At 46.3% G+C, this 22,095-nt stretch overlaps 2 protein-coding genes across 3 annotated transcripts in view; one reads left to right on the top strand and one right to left on the bottom strand.

Annotated features, from left to right (window-relative positions):
• Positions 1–1,754: 1,754 nt before the first annotated feature.
• phc3 (polyhomeotic homolog 3 (Drosophila)) lies at positions 1,755–17,209 on the bottom strand. The gene is made up of 14 exons (XM_056293791.1): positions 17,033–17,209; positions 16,198–16,301; positions 15,325–15,394; positions 14,968–15,126; positions 14,639–14,728; positions 13,836–14,070; positions 11,699–12,345; positions 11,482–11,605; positions 10,413–10,684; positions 8,834–9,002; positions 8,626–8,737; positions 7,050–7,188; positions 3,288–3,558; positions 1,755–1,993 (listed from the first exon to the last, which is right to left on the bottom strand). The coding sequence occupies exons 1-14, from the start codon at positions 17,207–17,209 to the stop codon at positions 1,836–1,838; spliced, it is 2,727 nt and encodes a 908-aa protein (XP_056149766.1). The 3' UTR covers positions 1,755–1,835.
• Positions 17,210–20,981: 3,772 nt separating this feature from the next.
• prkci (protein kinase C, iota) overlaps positions 20,982–22,095 on the top strand; it is a 37,033-nt gene continuing 35,919 nt past the window's right edge. For both annotated transcript variants that reach the window (XM_056292553.1, XM_056292554.1), the window contains exon 1: positions 20,982–21,294. In XM_056292553.1, the coding sequence (XP_056148528.1) occupies positions 21,215–21,294 (80 nt within the window). In that variant the 5' untranslated portion in view covers positions 20,982–21,214. The remainder of the gene's footprint in view (positions 21,295–22,095) is intronic.

Genomic DNA, 22,095 nt, shown 5'->3' on the forward strand with positions numbered 1-22,095 from the left:
CCCAAATCTCATTTGTGAACCCTCATTGTCTGTCTTTCCGTTTGTCAGGGATGAGACATGAATGTCCTCGACACTGTATCCAAACATATTGCTGCCTCAGCCACTACAAAAGAGTTACTGCACGAGACAATCGCTGTTGATGCTGTTGTTCATCTCGCATCCTTCAAGGAGTTGGTCAGAGATGTGATGTTGACTTGGTCTGTGCTAAATTCTCTAAACACAGGAACTCGATAGAGCTCCAAACCAGACCTGGATTAAATAGCATCTGCAAATACTTCTGGATTCAAGATTGACGACCTTGACATAGAAACTGTGGCAATGCGAAGCCTGTCCTCTAGTGGTAGTGTGCAGGAATGCAGTCTGTTTTCGCCAGTGACTGACTACCCAGCATAGAAACATCCGCAGTACAACATTTAAACTATCCATCGTGCAACATGTACACTCCTGTTTGAAGTATTTAAAGCTTAGCAAGGCGGCGGAGCCACATATTAAAAGAAAGCTGTGCATGTGCTGGCCAGTACCAATGTACTGAGAAGAGGGGAAAGTATTTCACCAAACTATCTATGAATATAGTGAAATACCTATAAACACATTTTAGGCTTTATGTGAGTGACTTACTGTCAGATTATTCCCGCATTTCATTTACTTGATGTCCTACTTGGGATCAAACAAACTCGGGAAGGTACGATGAACGGTGAGTTTCGCCTAGCTTAGCTTAGCTCAATTGCTGGATGTCTACGGGGATCATTAGCAGCTCCTTTCAACATAAGGAAAATACACCTGAAGCTGATCATGTTATACTTCTCACTCGGTAGTCTGGTGTTGGCAATTTTTCTCAATCGATATTTCCATACGTGCATGTGAAATCCTAAAAACTGGGTGATATTTGTTAACTATTTTTCTGTATACACGTTCCCATTTTAGAAAGGCGGATATGTTGGTTAGGGTAAGGGGTTAGGTTGTGGATGGTTGGGGTTAGAGTTAGGGTGTGGTTCATCCTCTGCGTGTCATCTGTCAATCACGCGAAAGGTACCGCCCCTTGGTACCGTCGCTGGAATTTCACGACAACCTCGTGACTGGACTCGTCACACTGTTAACAGCAGAGTTCTTGCACTGTGATACGAAAGCGAGCATAGGTCTTCATAATTTTATTTGTATATTAAGTATGGCAGTAATAAATAACAGACAATCTAAAAATCAATTGAATTTTTTACAGTTCATGATAACTTCCTCGTCGTTTCCTGCTCATGTCCATATCAAATTCCGTCCTTGGATTGACAGACAACTTTCTGTTTTTTTGTAAACTTTGACTTTCCACAGCATTTTTTTCTTCAAGTGGTGTAATGAGTATTATTCGAGTTGTTTTTTTTTTACTGGCAAGCCTTGTTTGATAAAATGATAAAAACACAAATTTTCCCACCCGCTGACTTTGAGCCAGACCGCTGCTGATCACCACAGCGGAACGCCCCCGGATGCTGGCGAGAGCTGTTCGTAGTGTCGTTCACGTCGCTCGCGCGAGTGTGTGGTCTACGCCGCGGCCCCGCGCCGTGGTGAACCAACCGTGGGAGTGTATGACGTCGGTTAAACAGGATCCGCATCTGTAATCTGCCCAACCGCGATATATACCCGACCAAATCAGCGTCGTGTTTAGACTAGCTTAGATCCTGCCCCGCTTTATAAACAGTCCTCGTCTTTATGAGAGGAGAATTTCCATGGGAATCGGGCCACTTTGAGGGCCGAGCCTCCTTGTTGGTCTTATCTCGGTTGGAAGTGGAGAGCCGGGAAGATGGACACCTGTGTCAGTTTGTCCCGGTCCAGTCTGAACGCTACACCGTCTACGGAGACTCCTTCAGAGAGTTTATGTGGGCGCACAGTTTGAGGGCAGGGCCCAGTTTGAGGTTCATGGTGTTGACCAGGTGGTCCTCTGTGAGCAGCAGGAGAGCTTGTCCATCGATCTCCTGGCAGCGAAACTCCTTGGCTATGTCCAGACCACCTAAAGAGATGGGAAGGGGGGGGGAACTGTTTTGAGTTTTGCAGCCAAACGGGGGGCCCGGGGGGGCCCACGGCTTGACGTACTACGTTCAGGTGCAAGGATTTACTTTTGCATTCACTTCCAGCTTCATTTGACACTTCTAATCAGGGGTCGATGTAAGGGGGGAGGGGTTCAAGGGGACGCCATCTCTGCTGTTAAACAAATAAAAAAAAAACACCATCCCCCTTTTTTTCCTTCTTTTTTTTTGGGGGGGGGGTTCCCCCTTTTTTTTCTCCCCAATTGTATATGGCCAATTACCCCACTCTTCCGAGCCGTCCCAGTCCATGCTCCATCGATCTGGGGAGGGCTGCAGACTACCACATGCCTCCTCCGATAGTCACCAGCCACCTGACAAGTGAGGAGTTTCATCAAGGGGGTGTAGCGCGTGGGAGGATCACGCTATTCCCCCACTTCCCCCTCCCCTAGAACAGGCGCCCCGACCAACCAGAGAAGGCGCTAGTGCAGCAACCAGGACACATACCCACATTTGGCTTCCCACCCACCCGCAGGCACGGCCAATTGTGTCTGTAGGGACCTCAGTAGGCAACAGAATAGATCACTCCGCTACCCGGACGCCCCCATCCCTCTTTTCTACCCCCCTTGGGCTAAAAGTGCTACATGTTATATCTTAATCAAGGAATGCAAGTACGTATAAAGAAATCTGTTATCAATATTTAATTCTATCCTTATGAGAGATTTGCACACCGCATGTTCTGTGTACATTGTGTTGAATGAACGTCGTAATAAAAATGAATTCTTAACACAGTCAAAAGTATACCGTGTGTGTAAGTAAAAGGGAAGTGTAACCACAAAACCATTAAAAGAAAGAAAATTCAGAAAATCCGAGACGTGTTTTTTTTCTGAACGCTTCAATAGTTTATAATACAGTTGGTGTAAGAAAATCTTTCATGGTTAAGAATACGTCAGCCTATGGCAACAGCTTAAAAGGGGACTGTGGTATTTTGACCCCACCAGACTCCACCATCCATCTTGAACACTGCCTCTAATATTTCAGTCATACATACGTTTGCTCTGCTTTTACCGTGAAGGACTTTTTGTTTTTTGTTTTGCCTTCAAATGATTTTGGGGCACACATTCATGGATTTGATGGACTTCTTCCCAAAATCAACCATGTGAATGAAGAAATTGTTTCATGTAGCTTATGTATAACACAACTCAAACTTTTCTGAATTTCATATCAATTGCCTTACTTATCCATGACGAAAGGTGGGGAGGTCAGTTGTTAGTATCATACCTGGCAGAGAGCTGATATAGGCGAACACTTGTTCCACGTTCCACTGTGATGGACCACAGATGTCCCCTTCCTCTCCATCAGTACCATCAGTACCACTAGGTGTCCCTGCCGCCATCCCCCTCCTCTCCTCCATCCTCTCCTTCTCTTGCTCTCTCTCTGCCTGGCTGCGGAGCCTTGTAACCATGGGAACGGGCGGCTGCTCGTCTTCGTCTGCCTCCCCCTTCCTCAGTGAGTCCTGCCGGGTCTCCGCAGAGCCAAATGACCCCTGGGCCTGTGGGGCACAATAACAATGATCCCAGGAATAGAATGTCAATGGGGGTCAAGTCAGGGTTTAGATTTAGTTTCAGCTTGTTTTGGCCAGCAAGGGATTCAAAAAGGGCAACAAAACAAAAATCTGGATGAGACAGTTTGAGTGTGAAGTGACTTTATATCATCCCAAACTGGCTTGTGGATCAGAATGCTTCATGCACACAAACTTAAATTGACGCATCGTGGTGTTTTTATCAGCTGAATGAGATTAAAATGAAACATGGGAGGAGATGTCTGGCTGTTGAACCAACATCCAAAACGATACACAGACGAAGACCAAATCCCTAGATAGCAAAATTGCTGTGGCCTGGACCAGTCCCACACCCGACACTTCATCCGGCCCACATACCGCGTGGCATGCTGGCACTTGGGTGGTCTGCTCCTGTTTGCCAGATCTGGGCCAGAACCAAGCCATAGCAATGCCAAGTGTGCCACATATTTGCCAAAGGTGGCCCATATTCGTTTTGTGATATTTGGGCCATATTCACCATTTACCACACGGGCCACTTCAGGGTCTCATCCAGATTACATGTTGCTGAGAGCACCGTATCTTTGCCAAAAAAGGCCCACATTTGATTTGGCATATTTGGGCCATATTTGCTGTTACACATGTGGGCCACTTCAGGCTTACATCCATTTTGTCAGGGCCAGAAGAAGGCCATCAGTACCGCATCATTGTCTGAAGTGGCCCACATCTGGATGCTATCTGGGTCATCTTGTTATTTGGAGGCTACATGCTGGCTTTGAGTTTTTGTTGCCAAGCTATTTCTGCCCCCCCCCCAAAAAAAAAGCTTTGATCCCAGTATGAGCATCTCTTCCCAGTGTTTGAATTGGTTTGTATTTACCTATATATCATACTGGCACCTCTGATGTCTGCCTACTTTGACACTTGTAGTTCCTATTAGATACCACCACCGCTTAACTTATAAAGGCACTAAAAACTTTATTACCAAGTGTAATACAGCCATATAACTATGTAATAGTCATACACGTGTCTAAATGCAATACAGCTCTCAGAGTATAATTGCAATCTTACCAACATAAGTGTTGTAGCCAAAAAAAAAAAAGTATGTCATTATCACATAGCACTTAAAAAGGCGTTGCTAACCAAATTCACAACATATGGTTTTCTTTTCCCGGTGTCACTCCCTCCAGCAAAAAAAGTGACGATGAAGTGTTCATTAAAGTGGGGATTTGCATTTGCAGTTGTCTCATAAAACCTCAAGGTCCTTTATGCTTTTCACAAGGGAGCATCAAGCCTTAGCTGAAATCTCAAGAACTGCTGTCATGGGACATTGAGTTTGAACAAGAGGTCTGGGAGAATATTGTCCATAACAAGCGTTGGCCAGTAAGAGATCATAAGAGTAAATTTATACATTATAGAATAATTCATGGATATTATTGGACTCCAGTCAGACTTGAAAAGCTTGGTCTAGTTCAAAGCAATGAGTGCTGGTAATGTAACAGCTCTATGGGTACTTTTCTACACCTCATCTGGGACTGTCCTCTGGTTTCTCCATTCTGGACCTGAGTGGTTGGGGCAATTGGGGAGTGGTTGGATCAACCCTTGCCAAGCTTGCCATGTTTTTGGCAAGACTTACAAAGCTGGACTTACAAAGGCACAGTTTGGGTTAGCCCTTGCAGGTTGCAGGCTTTCTTAATGCAGCCAGGATCGAAACACCTAGGGCAGTCTGACAGGACGTGGAAGCGGAGCAGACTAAGCTAACTGCTAGCCCATGCAGACCGGCAGTTCCGAAAGTCATCCTGGCTGGCGTTCGTTCTCTTGGACAGTGATTTTTTGTTGCTTAGTTTGGAAATATGTGTTTAGCTTGAATATATGTGTTTCGTTTGAATATATGTGTTCTTAGTTTGGATGTTTTCTTAGTTTGGATATATGTGTTCTTAGTTTGGATGTTTTCTTAGTTTGGATATACTATGTGTTCATAGTTTGGATGTGTTATTAGTTTGGATATATGTGTTCATAGTTTGGATGTGTTATTAGTTTGGATATATGTGTTCTTAGTTTGGATGTGTTCTTAGTTTGGATATATGTGTTCATAGTTTGGATATGTTCTTAGTTTGGATATATGTGTTCTTAGTTTGGATTTACGTGTTCTTAGGTTGGACGTGTTCTTAGTTTGGATATATGTGTTCTTAGTTTGGATGTGTTCTAGTTTGGATGTATGTGTTCATAGTTTGAATGTGTTCTTAGTTTGCATATATGTGTTCTTAGTTTGGATGTGTTCTTAGTTTGGATATATATGTTCTTAGTTTGGATGTGTTCTTAGTTTGGATGTGTTCTTAGTTTGGATATGTTCTTAGTTTGGATGTGTTCTTAGTTTGGATGTGTTCTTAGTTTGGATATACTATGTGTTCATAGTTTGGATATGTTCTTAGTTTGGATTTGTTCTTAGTTTGGATATATATGTTCTTAGTTTGGATGTGTTCTTAGTTTGGATATATGTGTTCTTAGTTTGGATGTGTTCTAGTTTGGATATATGTGTTCTTAGTTTGGATATGTTCTTAGTTTGGATATATGTGTTCTTAGTTTGGATATATGTGTTCTTAGGTTGGATGTGTTCTTAGTTTGAATATATATGTGTTCTTAGTTTGGAAGTGTTCTAGTTTGGATATATCTGTTCATAGTTTGGATATATGTGTCCTTAGTTTGGATATATGTGTTCTTAGTTTAGATGTGTTCTTAGTTTGGGTATATGTGTTCTTGTAGCTTTTGGATATGTGTTTTTGTCTTTGTGTTGCGCTGCTGGGGGCTGGGGGAAACGATATTTTTGTTTCATTTCATGTACACAAGTACATGACGTGTACATGAAGTGAAATGACAAATAAAGTGTTCCTGATTATACTAAGGAACTGGAAAAATACAAGCTCACCTTGTTATAAGGACTGGATTGAACTCATGACGGTTAGTTGGCTCATACGAGATAATGTTAGCCAAACTGAAGGATTCCGTGTCTAAATTCAGTGAAATGTGGGGTAGCTTCCTCAGATTTATTAATGGTGGGGATCATTAGATAGTAATATGTAATACAAGCCTTAATGTATGTCAGGTGGAGTGTTGTGTGTTGTTGGGGGGGGGGCGTGCTCTATCATGCTGTGCCGTTGTGTTGGCTTTCATTTTCCATTTTTGTTTTCTTTTTGTGTTTGTGCACTTTACATGTAAACTACCATATGAAAAGTATATTTTGTACTGTAACGTTTCAGGGTGTTTGATAAGAAAAGAAAAATTGAATGACAAAGGAAATGCTGTCACGGGACAACCTGCCATTGGGAACACTGCAACAAAACAAAACAATCAACGTGTGATAGATTGAATACTGACGGCTGCATATTTTCTCCCAACACTTGCAGTACCCGTTGCCCCCCAGGGACACCCTGTCATAGGACCCCTGACCCCGGCAGCAGCCTCTGTGGTGTCACATCAGACCATCAGACCTGTCTCAGGAGGTGTTCTCTGGAGACCCCGTTGACCCGGCCCGGGGGTCGTCCTCTCCTCCCCGCCGGCCTGTGGCCCCACTGACCCGTCCTCTCTGCCCTCGACGTGCTGATTCGCTTGGTACAGCTCACACTGAACCTGGTCACAGAAAGGGTGGGGGCGGGGGCAGAGTTGTCGTTTTGCAAATCATTTCGAAGTTAGCTACCAAGAGTTGGCGAATGAAACGGATCCTCGTTCTGATTCTCTCAACCGTTGGTATCGTAAACTCAAGTCATGAACCTTGCTACTAAGTGGGAACAGATAGGTAGGCATTTGCCACTGGGTTTTCAAGGGTAGTCTGCATCTGGACTCGAAGCTCTCCTGTCTTTGATTTCCGCTTGGAGGGACGTGTGAGGACACCTGGCAGTGATTCTGCGGTTAAGAATTTCTCTTATCAGACAAACGGAGCTCATCGGGATCCAGATGTCCAGTGACACGTTCCTTGAGTACTGAAGACAGGAGGTATTACAGTTTAATAGCTACTGTTGCGGAAAAATGAAATTGAACGTGTTGCCTCCGACACAGACACAGTAGACTATACGCACACTCTCTCCCGCATTCCGACTCGGCCAGCTCGGTCATTTCCGGGCAGCACCGGAAGTGATACGACCGTCTGACAACAACAGCGAAGCAATGGCGTCTTTCACTCGGTCTCTTCAAGATCTACCCAAACTCATGGTTACCGACGTTGGTCGCGTTATCCAAGAAGCACGCCATACCTCCGTTACCAAATAGTACAGCATGTGCTATATAAACACGGTTTTGGGGCAGGTACAGGTGTTGAAGCTCAGCAAACAGATACTCCGAAGAGGTTCGATGTAAAGACTTCTACGTCTCTGAATGTTTGGATTTGACTTGTTTGAAAAGTTCACTCAGGGGAGCAAACTTGCCCTTTAAATGTTTGTAACTCATGGCCATGGGGCTTGAAATAAATGCATTTTGTTGTACATTTTCTTTGGCTTATTGCAGTTTTCACATGTGGCTGTACATAAGAGGGGATGGAGCCTTAAAAGAAAATCGTTCTATTGAATCACAATATATATTGGATATTTGAAAAAAATTGCAATACGCAATTGAATTGGCGGTGAAATAACGTAATATTGAATCGGGAGGTAACTGCATTTTCCCGGCCCTATTTTATGTGTAGCAATATTGTATTATGAATATCTAGTGTCTTCCATTCAGGGCTGCCTGACATTTGTCGCAGCAGTATATGAATCAACACCCCTATACTCACCCTCCCTCTCTCTCTCTCCCTCTCTCTTACTTACACACACACACACACACACACACACACACACACACGGGGCACTGACTTGGATTCTCACAGTCTCTCTCTCCCTCACACACACACACGCAACGGAAATATTAACCTTACACCCCTGTTTTTGAAGTGTACAGGTGCAGTCCTTTGTGGTCACTTACCACACAAAGGAAAGCACACTCTCAAGCGACAGCCATAGTGACCAGCGGATACTGGTGAGCCCACCGCAGCAGTCCCAGCTAGTATCTTACTGGTCCCGGCCAGTTGCTCACCTTCGGACGCACGTCATGGAGCAGAAGCGCTTGGAGCGCAGGAATGTGTGAACGTAACCTCTCTTTCCACAGAACTCACACTGCAGCGCATTTGCCACGCTGTCCCTTGTCTCTGCAACATTGGAAGACCAGCTGTTAGACGCACTCATATGCGCATGCGCCCCCCCCCACCCCCACATACACGTGCACGCACACAGGAGTTGCTCACCATCAGCTGCAGGAACATCATTTACATCATTTTCCATCTCCGAGTCTGTGGAATCTGACTGTTCAGGATCAGCTGGGCTGTCCTCAGGCGCCGCGTCCCCGTGAGTCCGAATCTCCTGGGATTCAGGAAGTGAGGCTTGCTCATCCGCCACCAGTGGCGAGGGGCCCACCTACGGTAGAGTTTGCGTCAAGTGTAAGTAGAAACCCTCTGTAATAGCGTGGAAAGACAGGAACAATGTGCAGACAGAGTTGTGGAGTAACTGATTACATCTCATGGGATTACAGTAATCTGGTTTCATAAGGACGGAATGATGAACTGTAACAATTCCTGTTAGACTAATACACACAATGTTGTAACATATTGAATATGATTACCCTGCGACACTTCCTTGATCCTTTAATCAAGGAGGGGAACATGGATGCCCTGGGTTGCCAGATTTTGTGCGAGAAACAAGCAACCTAAATAAAATGTGCTCCAAAAAAGAAACCACCCAATCTGATAGGGTTATCACTCACTCACTGAATTGTGTTTTCCAGAGTGTATATCAGTGAGAAGCAATCAAAATTTATTCCATTTCATTTGTGCTTTTAGTGACTCAAACGTTTTTCTGTCCATGACCCCAGATGTGCATTAGACCACTGACTCCCATTTGATAAGATTTTATCTAAGGATTCCCCCCCCCCCTTTTATTTCCCCCCAATTGTACCCGGCCAATTACCTCACTCTTCCGAGCCGTCCCGGTTGCTGCTCCACCCCCTCTACCGATCCGGGGTGGGCTGCATACCACATGCCTCCTCCGATACATGTGGAGTTGCCAGCCGCTTCTTTTCACCTGACAGTGAGGAGTTTCACCAGGGGGACGTGGGAGGATCACACTATCCCCCCCCCCCCCTGAACGGGTGCCCCGACTGACCAGAGGAGGCGCTAGTGCAGCGACCAGGACGCATACCCACATCCGGCTTCCCACCCGCAGACACAGCCAATTGTGCCTGTAAGGACGCCCGAGCAAGCCGGAGGTAACACGGGGATTCGAACCGGGGATCCCCGTGTTGGTAGGCAATGGAATGGACCGCTACACTACCCGGACGCCCCATTTATCTGAGAAATTCTGATGTTAGATATGATTTAATACAAAATCCCTTAATTGATTACACCATAGCTGGAGCAATAACAGTGCAGTGAAACCATGATAATAATAAAACAATTCTCTGAGTTTACCAAGGCAATCCAGCCTTTCAACCCATTCGTTTTTCTGCCAGCCTTGGTTATATTTAAGTTACATGTTGTTAGCTAGCGGTACCTAACTAGAGAATGAGAGAGAAAGCCAGAAAGAAAAAAGGAATCTGAAGCAAATGGGGAGGGGATGAAAATTCAATGAGGGGACTTGACTTTTTGACTTTCAAGCAACTTTCTCGGGCAGGGGGTGATCCCAAAGTCGCTTATAATAAACAGACATGGCAACTCTGTGGATCTGTGGATGACAAGACAACAGCACACAACCACGACATCCACCTGTGAATCAGGCCCCCTGGTGGCCCTGACAGACCACCGCCACCGCCGCACCATCCAGCGGACATACCGGCAATGGGTCCAAGCCCTCTCGGATGATGAAGCCCTCTATGAGGTGCATGAGGATGTGGGGTCTAAGGTGGCCTTCGGGGCTCCCTGGCTGGCCGAGGCCTCTTACCACGGCAGGCAGGAGGGGAGGAGGAGGTAGAAGAGGAGGTGGTGGTGGATGAGGGGGGGGGCTGCTGCTGCTACTGCTACTGCTGGTGATGGGGGAAGGCTCCTCCACCTCTGGCGACTGGATCACCGAATGATTAGACGCGATACACAACAAACCCGTATCAGCTGGAGAGGTGTAAATGGAGACAAAACAGAGAAAGGTGTGGTTTTATTAGGAAACGATAGAATATAACAACACTTTCTATGATTTTTAATTTCAGTCAAACATTTTTTTCCCTCTTGTCTCCCTTTTATACAAGGTCTAAACTTTTAATTAGGGTTGCAGTATATGAGTATGGACCCGGTCTCCAGTTTGCGTTTTGAAGTCCTCGGTCTTGTGGACTTCACAGCATAATGAATCAGATTTGACTTGGTCTCAGACGGTGCTGACTCATGATAATTCTTTGAAGGCTGATTGAGGAAAAGAATTTAAATTACTTTTTTGTGATGAATATCAAACTTCCCTTGAGGAGATCAATGAAGTGCAACCTAATCTAATTTGTTTCCTTTTCGTTATTAACTCAAGCCTCTGAAAGGCTGGAAAATTGGAATATGAAACATTCCTTTCTTGGTAGAGGAAAAAAAAGTCTTAATAAATGTTAAAGTGAAGTAAGTTTTTTACTTTGACTACAATGGTAGACTATACTACCGTTACAGTCATGGTGTTTAATAGGATTTTGCACTGTTCAGGCGTCCGTTTTCTCGAAGGTTTTGGCCCCATTGGTCTTCAGTTGTGTTCGCCACCTTAAAGTGTTGGACTTGATTTGAACTCGACACCCTGAAGAAATGGTCTGGACTTGGTTGACCTTGACTATGAGGCTACTTTTAATTTTCATACTCGATGTGTCTGAGAAATCTTTGTCTGATTCTATTCTATTCTAGTCTAACATAAGCAATATTTAAAGAAAGGTTTTAACATATACCTTCTCCATTCTCTCTAGCAGGCATGGCAGGAGGTGTGGGGGTCTTGCCTCTCTGTGGACTGGGAAAAGCGTCCTCTTTCCTCTCCTCTGAACTCCGGATATTCATTTTGCTTGGTTGTGTTGACTAAAATACAAAACACAACAAACCCTAATAAACACAGGTACACACATATGTGCATCTGGGTGGCTTCTGCAAAGCCCAACCTTAGTGCCTCACCCATTGAGTTTCGGTGTTCTTCACTCGATGCACCTTCAGGTCCACAGCCACTGTCTGGGGAGGGGGAAGGTTCTGGTAGGGCATCTGAACCAGGGCCTCTGCCACAGGAAGCTCCTCCTCTGCTGTCAGTACACAGCCAGACTGGATGGCCAGGGCCTGGACCGAGTGCAGGGACAACCTCTGGATTGAGGCTGGTGGGTTCTTGGGCAACCTGGGGAGAACCAAGGGTGGGGGAGGAGGTGGAGGCTGGCTCTGGACTGGGGGGAAAGAGGTCCGTCGCTGGGGAGCTGCCACCAGAGGAGGTGGCAGAAGCTGCACGGTGGAGGCGGGACTTGAGGGTTGTACTGATGAGGCAAACACACTGGTGACACAGGAAGAAGATGGGGCTGGGGTCCCAATGCTGGGTTGTGATTGGGTGGTGGCAGGGTTGGGAGTGGCCATTGGTTTGATTGACAGTGGAAGGGGCTTGCTGCTGGTTTCTTGGGGCGCTACCTGTAAAGTAAGAGGCTGGAGCTGTCTGTGGCTGGGAGCTCCTCCTGTAGTCTGCTGGAGGATGAACTGATGGTGCGCCTCGTGCTGGCTGGGAGGACTGGTGAGCTGTTGCTTCACCAGAGCATGGGGCTGGACTGGTGAGCACGTTGCTGGTATGGTAAAACATGGATATGCACAAGAGAGAGAGGGAAAAAACAGTTTTAATCATAGAATATATGCCTATCTAATAATATATATATATATATATCACTACAGCGAGATCGCTAGGAAACAATTGTTGCAATGTTGCAACCTCACAGTGCTTGAATTTAACAGTGAAGCAGAAAAACAAGAACAATTCCATCAATGATGCTTGGTGAACCATTACAGCTGCTACTGGGAATGTTTCACTGATTATTCACCTGTGACCAATATAACCAAACGAGACCATCAGCGAGAAGATTAGATATTGCTATATTATGAATCCAAACACTTGGCTCCAGATCAGATTCCCGGGTGAAATCTGGCAAACAGATTTACGGCACACAGACGTGGTATAAAGATACTATTAGAGATACGTTAATTAATCGCTGTATATCTTACGCACACCACTACATCTCTCAGCCAGTGGGCTTCACCCCTCCACATCGTCCCGAAGCACAAGCTGCCAGAGGGTGAGTATAGACAATGCTTATGTCAAATGAAGTTGTTCTTCAGTGAAACACTACTGCTTTTGCTCACAGGGGCGTGCACAGTCAACAAAAGAAACAAAACTCCTCGTAGCAAACGGGGCCAAGATGACAGCAGAAGAAGCAGCTTCAGCGAAACTGAAACGCTTGACGTTTCTCATTAGATCAGAAGCGGGAAAAAAATCACCCAGATGTGAAAGCATTAAAGCGCTTTTTGAAAATATTTCTATAAAATTTTATTTACTTTTTATTCATTCGTTCATTCATTCATTCATTCATCTTCAGCCGCTTCTCTGGGGTAGGGTTGCGGTGGCAGCAAGCTAAGTAGGCCACTCCAGAAGTCCCTCTCCCCAGCAACGCCCTCCAGCTCCTCCTGGGGGATCCCAAGGTGTTCCCAGGCCAGATTGGACATGTAGTCCCTCCAGCGAGTTCTGGGTCTACCCCGACGTCTCCCCCCAGTTGGCCGTGCCTGGTAAACCTCCAAAGGAAGGCGCCCAGGAGGCACCCTAATCAGATTCCCGAACCACTTCAACTGGCTTCTTTCGACGCGAAGGAGCAGCGGCTCTACTCCCGAACTCCTTCCGGATGTCCGAGCTCCTCACCCTATCACTAAGGCTGAGCCCAGACACCCTACGGATACACTCTATTTACTTTTTAACTCAAGACCTTTATATGCTTTGTGAAAACCTTGACATTTTGAATGTTGCATCACCCTTTTACCACACCAACCCAGATAATCTTTGTGGGTCGGGTACTCAAAAAGTAAAATGATGCTAGTAAATCTGTCCTACAATATTGTAAGTTCATGTCACAGGTTAGCTGGAATTTCAATCTTAGATTATATTTCATATTCTCCCATACCACATATCCTAATAGAGACCGCCTTAAATCCAAAATAAATAGGTCTTTCCGAGTGTGACAAACTTCTCTGTGGACCTACAGCAATCTCTGAAATAACACATTTGACGTTTACTCACATGGGGCTATAATGTGGGCCCCTGACGTAAGCCGAGTGACATTAGCCGGCCTAGCATGAATTCTTGTCTCTGTGGAAGGTTCGGTCTGCTGGCTGGCTTTAAGGGGACAGATGGACATCTTGGGCAGGGACATGGTTGGGGAAAAGACTCGAGACTGGGATGACTGCTTCAGGATGACACTCTGGGCTCTTGGTACATTCCCGGGGAGATGGGCACGCACAGCCAGGCTCTGGACCTGAGAATACAAAACTGTAAGTTTTGACCCTGTTCAGTCTGGCCGTGGATTTATGTGGTTAATTAGTACATTGGATAATTAAGGCCTCATGCACCAGTCAAGCCTACAGTCCAATATTAGCCTTGGCTTCACATAGAGCAAGTTTAATTACTTGCAACTTGCAACTAGACACTACATATATGATTCCAATTAAGTGCAATATAAATCCCATTCCATTGCCCTGTGATGGCCTGGCGGCCTGTCCAGGGTGTCTCCCTGTCTGCTGCCCAATGACTGCTGGGATAGGCTCCAGCATCCCCGCAACCCTGACAGCAGGATAAGTGGTTTGGATAATGGATGGATAAATCCCATTCTAAATGTGGTTGCTACACTTGTTTCTCTAAACATGAGAGAAACATAGTATGTAGCTAACTACATGCACACCATGCACTTAGCTACATACTATGTTTCTCTCATGTTTACAACATTGCTTATGCCTTAGGCACATTTTATCCCGCATCACTGCCTGAGGCATAAACACAGCATTTCTTGCGGCAGGCACGGACCTGGTACCTGGAAAACCTTGTACCTGAGAGGGGGAGGTCTGAGGGGAGCAGGAGGAGACAGCGGGAAGGCCCGACTGAGCTGCAGCCACTGTGGCTGCAGGAGTCAGAATTAGCTGAGAGAGCGGGGCGGAAGGAGAGAGAGGGAGAGAGAAAAGTGAGTCAGTTTAAACTCCAGAGAATTAGAGTTGGTAGAATAAGAAACCCATGCAATGCTAACTAGCAGTCCTGCCCCTCCCCTCCCCTCCCTCCCCCAACTCTTTTCCATTTCGAGACAAGGCTAACAGGCAGTGCGGTTCTCAGCAGCAGTGACAAAAGAAGAGCCTTGAGAGATATGTGATTGAGAAGCATGTACCATCTGAGTGCGAAGGTACATCTGAGCTTGGTTACAGTTGGCCGGTCTATTTCCTAGGAGCATGGCCTGCTGGGATACGGCCCTGCCTGCAGCAGCGGAGCTGGAAGTGTGGGTTTGGTTAATCAGCTGGGCTGTTACTGGAGAGGCGGGTAGAGCATTCTGGAGGGGACACAAAACCCCAGAAAAGAGACAAAGAGAGGATGACTGGGAGTGACAGAGATGTATCTTTCGAATCAGTGCAGTGAGAATGACAGAGAGAAAAAAGGAGAGAGACAGGTTAATCTTTCTGCTCAGTGCAGGTCAGATTTATGAGTATCCATGCCTTGTGTGTTGGTAGATATGCTCAGGAATGCTTACTGAGTTTTCGGATACGCTGGATGGCTGGGGTAAACTCCCGCTGGAAGAAGAAGGCAATGAGGGCAACTGTCTTTGTCCTAGGATAGATGCCTGAGGGGAATGGAGAAACAAAAAAAACAAAAACAAAACAAAAAACAAAACCTGATATTGATTAAGTTACTGTGATAATTAGAAACTCTGCCTCTGTCTCTTTTTCACACTCAATTAATTATTCTGCGCCATTGGAATGATCGGTGGTTTATGCTTTTTCTCTCTCCCTTTTTCCCCCCCGATTGTATCCGGCCAACTACCCCACTCTGCCGAGCTGTCCCAGTTGCTGCTCCACCCCCTCTGCCAATCCGGGGAGGGCTGCAGACTACCATATGCCTCCTCCGATACATGTGGAGTCGCCAGCCGCTTCTTTTCACCTGACAGTGAGGAGTTTCACCAGGGGGCCGTAACATGTGGGAGGTTCATGCTATTCCCCCCAGTTCTCCCTCCCCCCTGAACAGGCGCCCCGACTGACCAGAGGAGGCGCCAGTGCAGCAACCAGGATACAAACCCACATCTAGCCTCCCACCCACAGACACGGCCAATTGTGTCTGTAGGGACACCCGACCAAATCGGAGGTAACACATGGATTCGAACCGCCGATCCCCGTGTTGGTAGGCAACAGAATAGACCACTACGCTACCCGGACACCCGGTTTGTTTATGCCCTGACACGGAGATGCACATCACACACAAACATAAACACTACCACACGTATAAACACGCAGGAAATATTTAAGCTAAGAAATGCAAGGACCCCCCCCCCCCACACACACACACACACCATCCAACCTGCTGTATGGTGGCCAGGCTTTGCAGATGGGGTGTGTGCTGGTGTTGGTGCAGGGCTGCTGTCTGCAGCATGAGGTGCTGCTGCTGGGCTGCGTACATCTGATGAAGGTACTGGGCTGCCATGCTCTGTGGTCTGTGGACGGCCTGCCGGATCACCTATTAGATCACACATCAACAACATCAATGCCCCTCCAAGAGCATTACCAGTCCACTGTCAGCAAATTGGACTCTTTGAGCTACAGTCTTATTACCTTTTTTTTTTTTTAATCCAAGAGGGGAAATTGAGTTTCTCCTCGGGGATAAATAAAGTATTCTGATTTTCAAAAGCACCAACGTTGGGAATAAATCATTTTCCAATATGCAATATATTGTAACGATCACGGGTCGGACCATTTAGTCGAGTGGTTAGCGATGTCTCCCGCGGTGCGGGAGATGCGGGTTCGCGCCCCGGCTGCGGCAGTTCCCGTGGTTGCCCCCCGAATTCGCTACATGACACCAATCCTTCACAATCTCACCATCCCACTTCCGACACCAATGTAGCGAATTCGGGGGGCAACCACAGGAACTGCCGGGACGCGAACCTATATCGCCCGCACCGCGGGAAACATCGCTAACTGCTCGACTTAGGGGTCCGACCCGTTAGCCAGGGGCTACCGAGCCTATTCATCCGTGATTGTTACAATATAGATTTTCTGAACTGAGCCATTCAAATGCAGCGAATACGCTGAAAATTGCTGATTTTATAAGGCAATCACTTAAGTTAACTCCTTTTACTGTTAAAATCTTCTTTTACATTTTTTGTCTGATAACTCATTATTTTGAACAACTGGGTATCACCCCCCCCCCAAAAAAGGGGTATCTCATTTTGGAACGACTCTACCCATTACCTGGACTGCGTGCTTGTTGGGTGGGACGATGCTGAGAGAGGTGGAGGGCACCTGGGAGCAGGTTCGGGTGCTGGAGCTGGCTGTTGCCATGGTTACTACAGCTGATGGGCTGGGGGCAGTGGCAGCAACAGTACTATTGGTCTCAGCCTCCCTCGGTCCTGGGCTCTGCCTATCCATCTCCCAGGTCACAGAAAATCAGTAAAAGCAGAACTGCTGAGACAACAAAAACCTATAATCACCAAAGAGGGATTAAACAACCGCAATATTCACATTAGTGGAGAGATCTCCGTTGCTCATATTACTTATCTGTCTAATATCAACCATCCCCCTGTAGCTGCTGTCTATTTTACACACAAACAAATGCAAAATACAACTCCCTAAAACTTCAGCACTAATTCTAATAAAACACTATATATAATTTGAGCAGCATTTGGATAACTTGCACTGTGAGGTTGACACAGTATGAAACCAAACCAGAAAGCCGCTGAACGATGTTTTCTGGGTGACATTTGAGTGCTTTAGCTTGTGACTGAACAAGCACATCCTGGTATACAGGCTGAACACGTCTCGAGAACAAAACCACCCGTCCTATGGGAATCACAAATCCCTGGGAGCCTGTTCCTGTGAGCTATGACGGAAAAGAAGAAGAAGAAGAAAATCCATAGCAATCAAATAAAAATGTCGACTGTGTGTGTGTGTGTGGGGGGGGGGGGTGGAGGCATTTTAACCAGCCCACACGCGTTTGAGAGTAAACAGCTCTCAAGAACCCGTAGAAACTATGATTTGCAACAGGCCGACATTTTGGAAAGGTTTCCCAGGCCCACCCCTCTGTTCCTGGGTGCTGCACGGATGTAAAGCCATCTGTGTGACCTCCTCGCCACCATCAAAGATGAGTTTATTGGTGTAGTTTTCATTTAAACTTCGACTGTCCCCAACAAATCACCCTCTAACCCGTATGTCAAAGAAACCGATGGACTCCCCCCCCCCCAAGTCTAATAACATGTAAAAAAAAACTTGTCATGATTAAAAACCCTATAGCCGAGTTTCGTTTCGTTTTCATTTGCAAAACCTCATGTCATTTTTTTAATAATTGGGTTATGAATTTACGCCCTGTGATGGCCTGGCGGCCTTTCCAGGGTGTCTCCCCGCCTGCCGCCCAGTGACTGCTGGGATAGGCTCCAGCATCCCCGCCACCCTGACAGCAGGATAAGCGGTTTGGATCATGGATGGATAAATCCTATTCTGCTTATGAATTTATCAAAACTGCATAAATTAGGCCAACAAGTATACACTTTCTGGCTACCTGTTTTATTCGACTCATTGAGACGATAAAGACCGTCAGCCCTACAGTAAACCAGTGAATTGTGACAATGTATGGGACATTATTGCCCGGGTTAGGACATTGCAACAACATTTTTTAAAAACGGGATGTCGGTTCTTTCTGGATTAATTATGGAAGAAAACGAAAAGCTGGGGCTCCTATTTGTCCTCTGATCCGAGGAAGAGGTGACAAATAAAGTGTCCCTCCTGATTCCTGTGGCCTATCTAACAGTGTGCTCACAGTTAACGTGACTCCATGATGGGTCGTTTTGTGGCCCATTGTGCCATTCATGCGTTGCAGAACGGGGTCTGGCAAACGAGACGGGGCACGCGCAGCCTTTCCAAACACACAGAGGAGCTGCATAGGTGGAGAGAGAGAGCAGGCATGTATGGTGGCCGGGCTACAGACAGCGGTGGTTCATAAGCGCAGCCTCTCGGAATATTGATTCGGCTTTGCTGCACCGCCGCCAGTTTCCCCTAATTAAACGCTCGCAGAAGATCTCCCCCAAAAACATGTTTTTTGCCCGCACGCCCCATGGCATTTGCGGTCACATGCCACGATTTTTTGATTGTTCGTGAACCATCAGCAGCAACATTCAACAGCCCCCGATCGATCCCCCCCCCTCGAGCCCGGCGCTCATATTACACGGGTGACTGCTAACACGCATGCACAATCATTCACCTCTGGTCGGCGTTACCTGCCTGGAACTGATGGACATGACCCATCACGAGCTGACCGCATACACCCCGGCACGCTGCCACGGCGCCGTGCACCCACGCGTCACCGCCGTCTAAAATGGAGCGAAACGCAGACGGCGCATCGCACCCAATAATAATGAAACATTAAATAAAAAAAAAAGATGATGACACAGCACCGCTTGCAGTGCGGGAGGACCGTTCACAGGCGTGCGGGGATTCCGTTAAATCCGTTTGCTCATCTCTACTGGAGTCCATGTTTAGGAGATCGTCCTAAACGCTACCGGGGGACGGAGGTGGGGGGGGGGGTGTACAGTGGTTGAAATCACCACAACCTCCGACGGTTATTACAGCCAGGGCAACGAAGCTTGATCAGGGCAGAAGATAAAGAGACAATGAGGACTTCTGTTTGTTTGTTTGTTTGTTTGTTTTGATGGAGATTCACCGCGCCTCCCACATCATTCTGTAGCGTCACTCGCTGGAGGGGTACTAAGCTACAGCTCTGACATAAAACACCACTTGACCTGCGTGGATCTCTGCTGTCTCCCATGATGAGAACGGTTAACCTAACCAACATCATATTCTCACGCGTTATACCTTCCGAAGTGACAGCAAGAACCACGCAGCCCACAGCATTAAGAATATCGACCCACGGGCTACAGAATCAGAATACTTTATTCATCCCCGAGGGGAAATTGACATTGAAAATGTCAATGAGGGGAAATTGAAGGGGGAAGGGAAGAAAAAAAATCAACCAAAATGCAAAGCATGGGACAAGGAAAAATATTTTTTTTTCTTAGAATCGGGATTTATATTCTATTTGAGGTTATAAACACGTTATTATTGTCACTAAAGACCCTTTGCAAAATTCAAAATCACGTGTCCTCTCTCGACAATGAACGTTGAAGTGATTGCAGTTCCTAGACAGACAGACAGACAGACAGACAGACAGAGACAGACAGACAGACAGATAGGCAGAGACAGACAGACAGACAGAGACAGACAGACAGACAGACAGACAGACAGACAGACAGAGACAGACAGACAGACAGAGACAGACAGAGACAGACAGACAGACAGACAGACAGACAGACAGACAGACAGAGACAGACAGACAGACAGACAGACAGACAGACAGACAGACAGACAGACAGACAGGCAGGCAGGCAGGCAGACAGAAAGGAAGAAAGAAATAAAGAAAGGCCTGCTTGTAGAGTGGAGTCTTCTCTTAACTGGACTACTGTAATTCGATGCATGCCAGCTCAATAGCATTTGAAAATTCACCGTATAATCTGCGTTGTTGGCGTTGAAAGGGACTGAGTGTGAATAGTTGTAACACATTTCCTCCGAATTCAAGCCGTAGTCGTGCTTGGTTTTACTATCAGCTGTGCCTTTAAACTACATCTGCCATTTGGAAGAAGAAAAAAAGAAGAGGAAATTCACAAGAGATAACGGAGACGAGGAGGACGGAGAAAACAAATGTGAATCAAGACAAACAGATCAAGACAAACAGATGCCGTCTGTGACCAGCAGCCCTTTGCTGGTAATGGTTGCATTCATCATCATCATCGTCTTCAAGTCCTGTCAAGAGCTTGAGCACTCAATGGCGCCACCCAGAGCCAGGAGGAGAGAGACAGTAGACGCTTTCTTTCCCCACATGAAAAACTGCCCCCCCTCCCTCGTCTTCCACTTGGTATAATCGGAATGCTGGTAAAGAAACGATCTCCTTTATACAGACGTAAACTAAAAGGGAAGTGGTTTGCTAAAGGTTGTAACAGACGAAAGAACTGAAGCATGCTAATTTAAAAAAAGCACGTCTTTCCGTATAATCTGTCCAGTTTGTGGGATTTTTTTCTCCCCCCCCCCCATTTATTTGCGTTTGTTTATCTATATCCATTAGAAGTTGCGCGCCCCCGACATTCCGAAAATGGACTCGCCCGTTGATCGGCCTTTGCGGTAGGGAGTTGTTTGGCGGACCAGGCAAGTTTTCTACAACTTCGGATGTGGATTTTCCCCCATAAAAGAAACCGCACTTCGTTCGTTTTAGGGTCGTTTGCTCCCGTCGTTACCCGGCTTGTCGAGGAAGCCGACTGTTTCGGGGCGTGGTACACAAACACAAAGCTACAGTGAAGGGAACACGTCCTCCTCGGCGACTGGGTCTTTACGATGCCGACGTTGCGGGACAGCACCATGTCCCACCCCGGCGAGAATTCCCACCAAGTCCGGGTAAAGGCCTATTACAAAGGGTAAGCCATATTCCGCTTACGTGCGTTTACTGGGTAAGTTCGTGAACTAACCGGTGGTGTTTCTCGACTTTGGAAGCTACCCTACCAGTTGGCTAGCGTTAGCTAGCTAGCTAGCTAGCGGCTAACAAGCTTGTCAGTGTTGGGTCGCCGGGCTAGTGAAACTACCCGGACATGTTGTCATGAGTCCCCGTGTTATTTGCGCTGCTTGTGCGGAAACGAGCGAAGTCCCCCCCCCCGCGTATATTTATATTTTATTTGGTCGCAAAAGACTTTATGTCGAAGCACAGAAGATGCTTGTTTGGTTAGCTGCAATCAAACGTTAGCTAAAGTGCTAGCCACAGGTCTTGGTGTTCACAACGTTAAAACACTTGTCAATTTGTCGGCAACGTCAGCGTTAATTATGGTCTGACATAGCTAACTTATCTTGTTATCGTGGACAGACTGTCACTTGTTACTATCAGTCTCGGCGAGCTGGGATTGACGTGAAAATGGTGTGCTGTGTTTACAATGTCAACGATACGTCGGTTACACTGATATGTGGCAGTGTAAATATACTTTGTGTGTTGATTCTTATGCTCACCGCCTCTTATACTAAGGCACACTTACACTACGCTAATACACCCGAAATGACATGCACTTTGGACTGATATTATTTCTATGTACTACTTTGATATTGCTATTTAGCAAATGTACTGCTATTACTTCATACACTGCTATTAAGGTATGATTACTATGTAACAAATCTACTACTACGTCATATATATCACTACTATGGTATGATTATTATTTAGCAAATCTACT

The sequence above is a fragment of the Lampris incognitus genome, chromosome 14, assembly GCF_029633865.1.
Source record: "Lampris incognitus isolate fLamInc1 chromosome 14, fLamInc1.hap2, whole genome shotgun sequence".
NCBI classification, from domain to species: domain Eukaryota; kingdom Metazoa; phylum Chordata; class Actinopteri; order Lampriformes; family Lampridae; genus Lampris; species Lampris incognitus.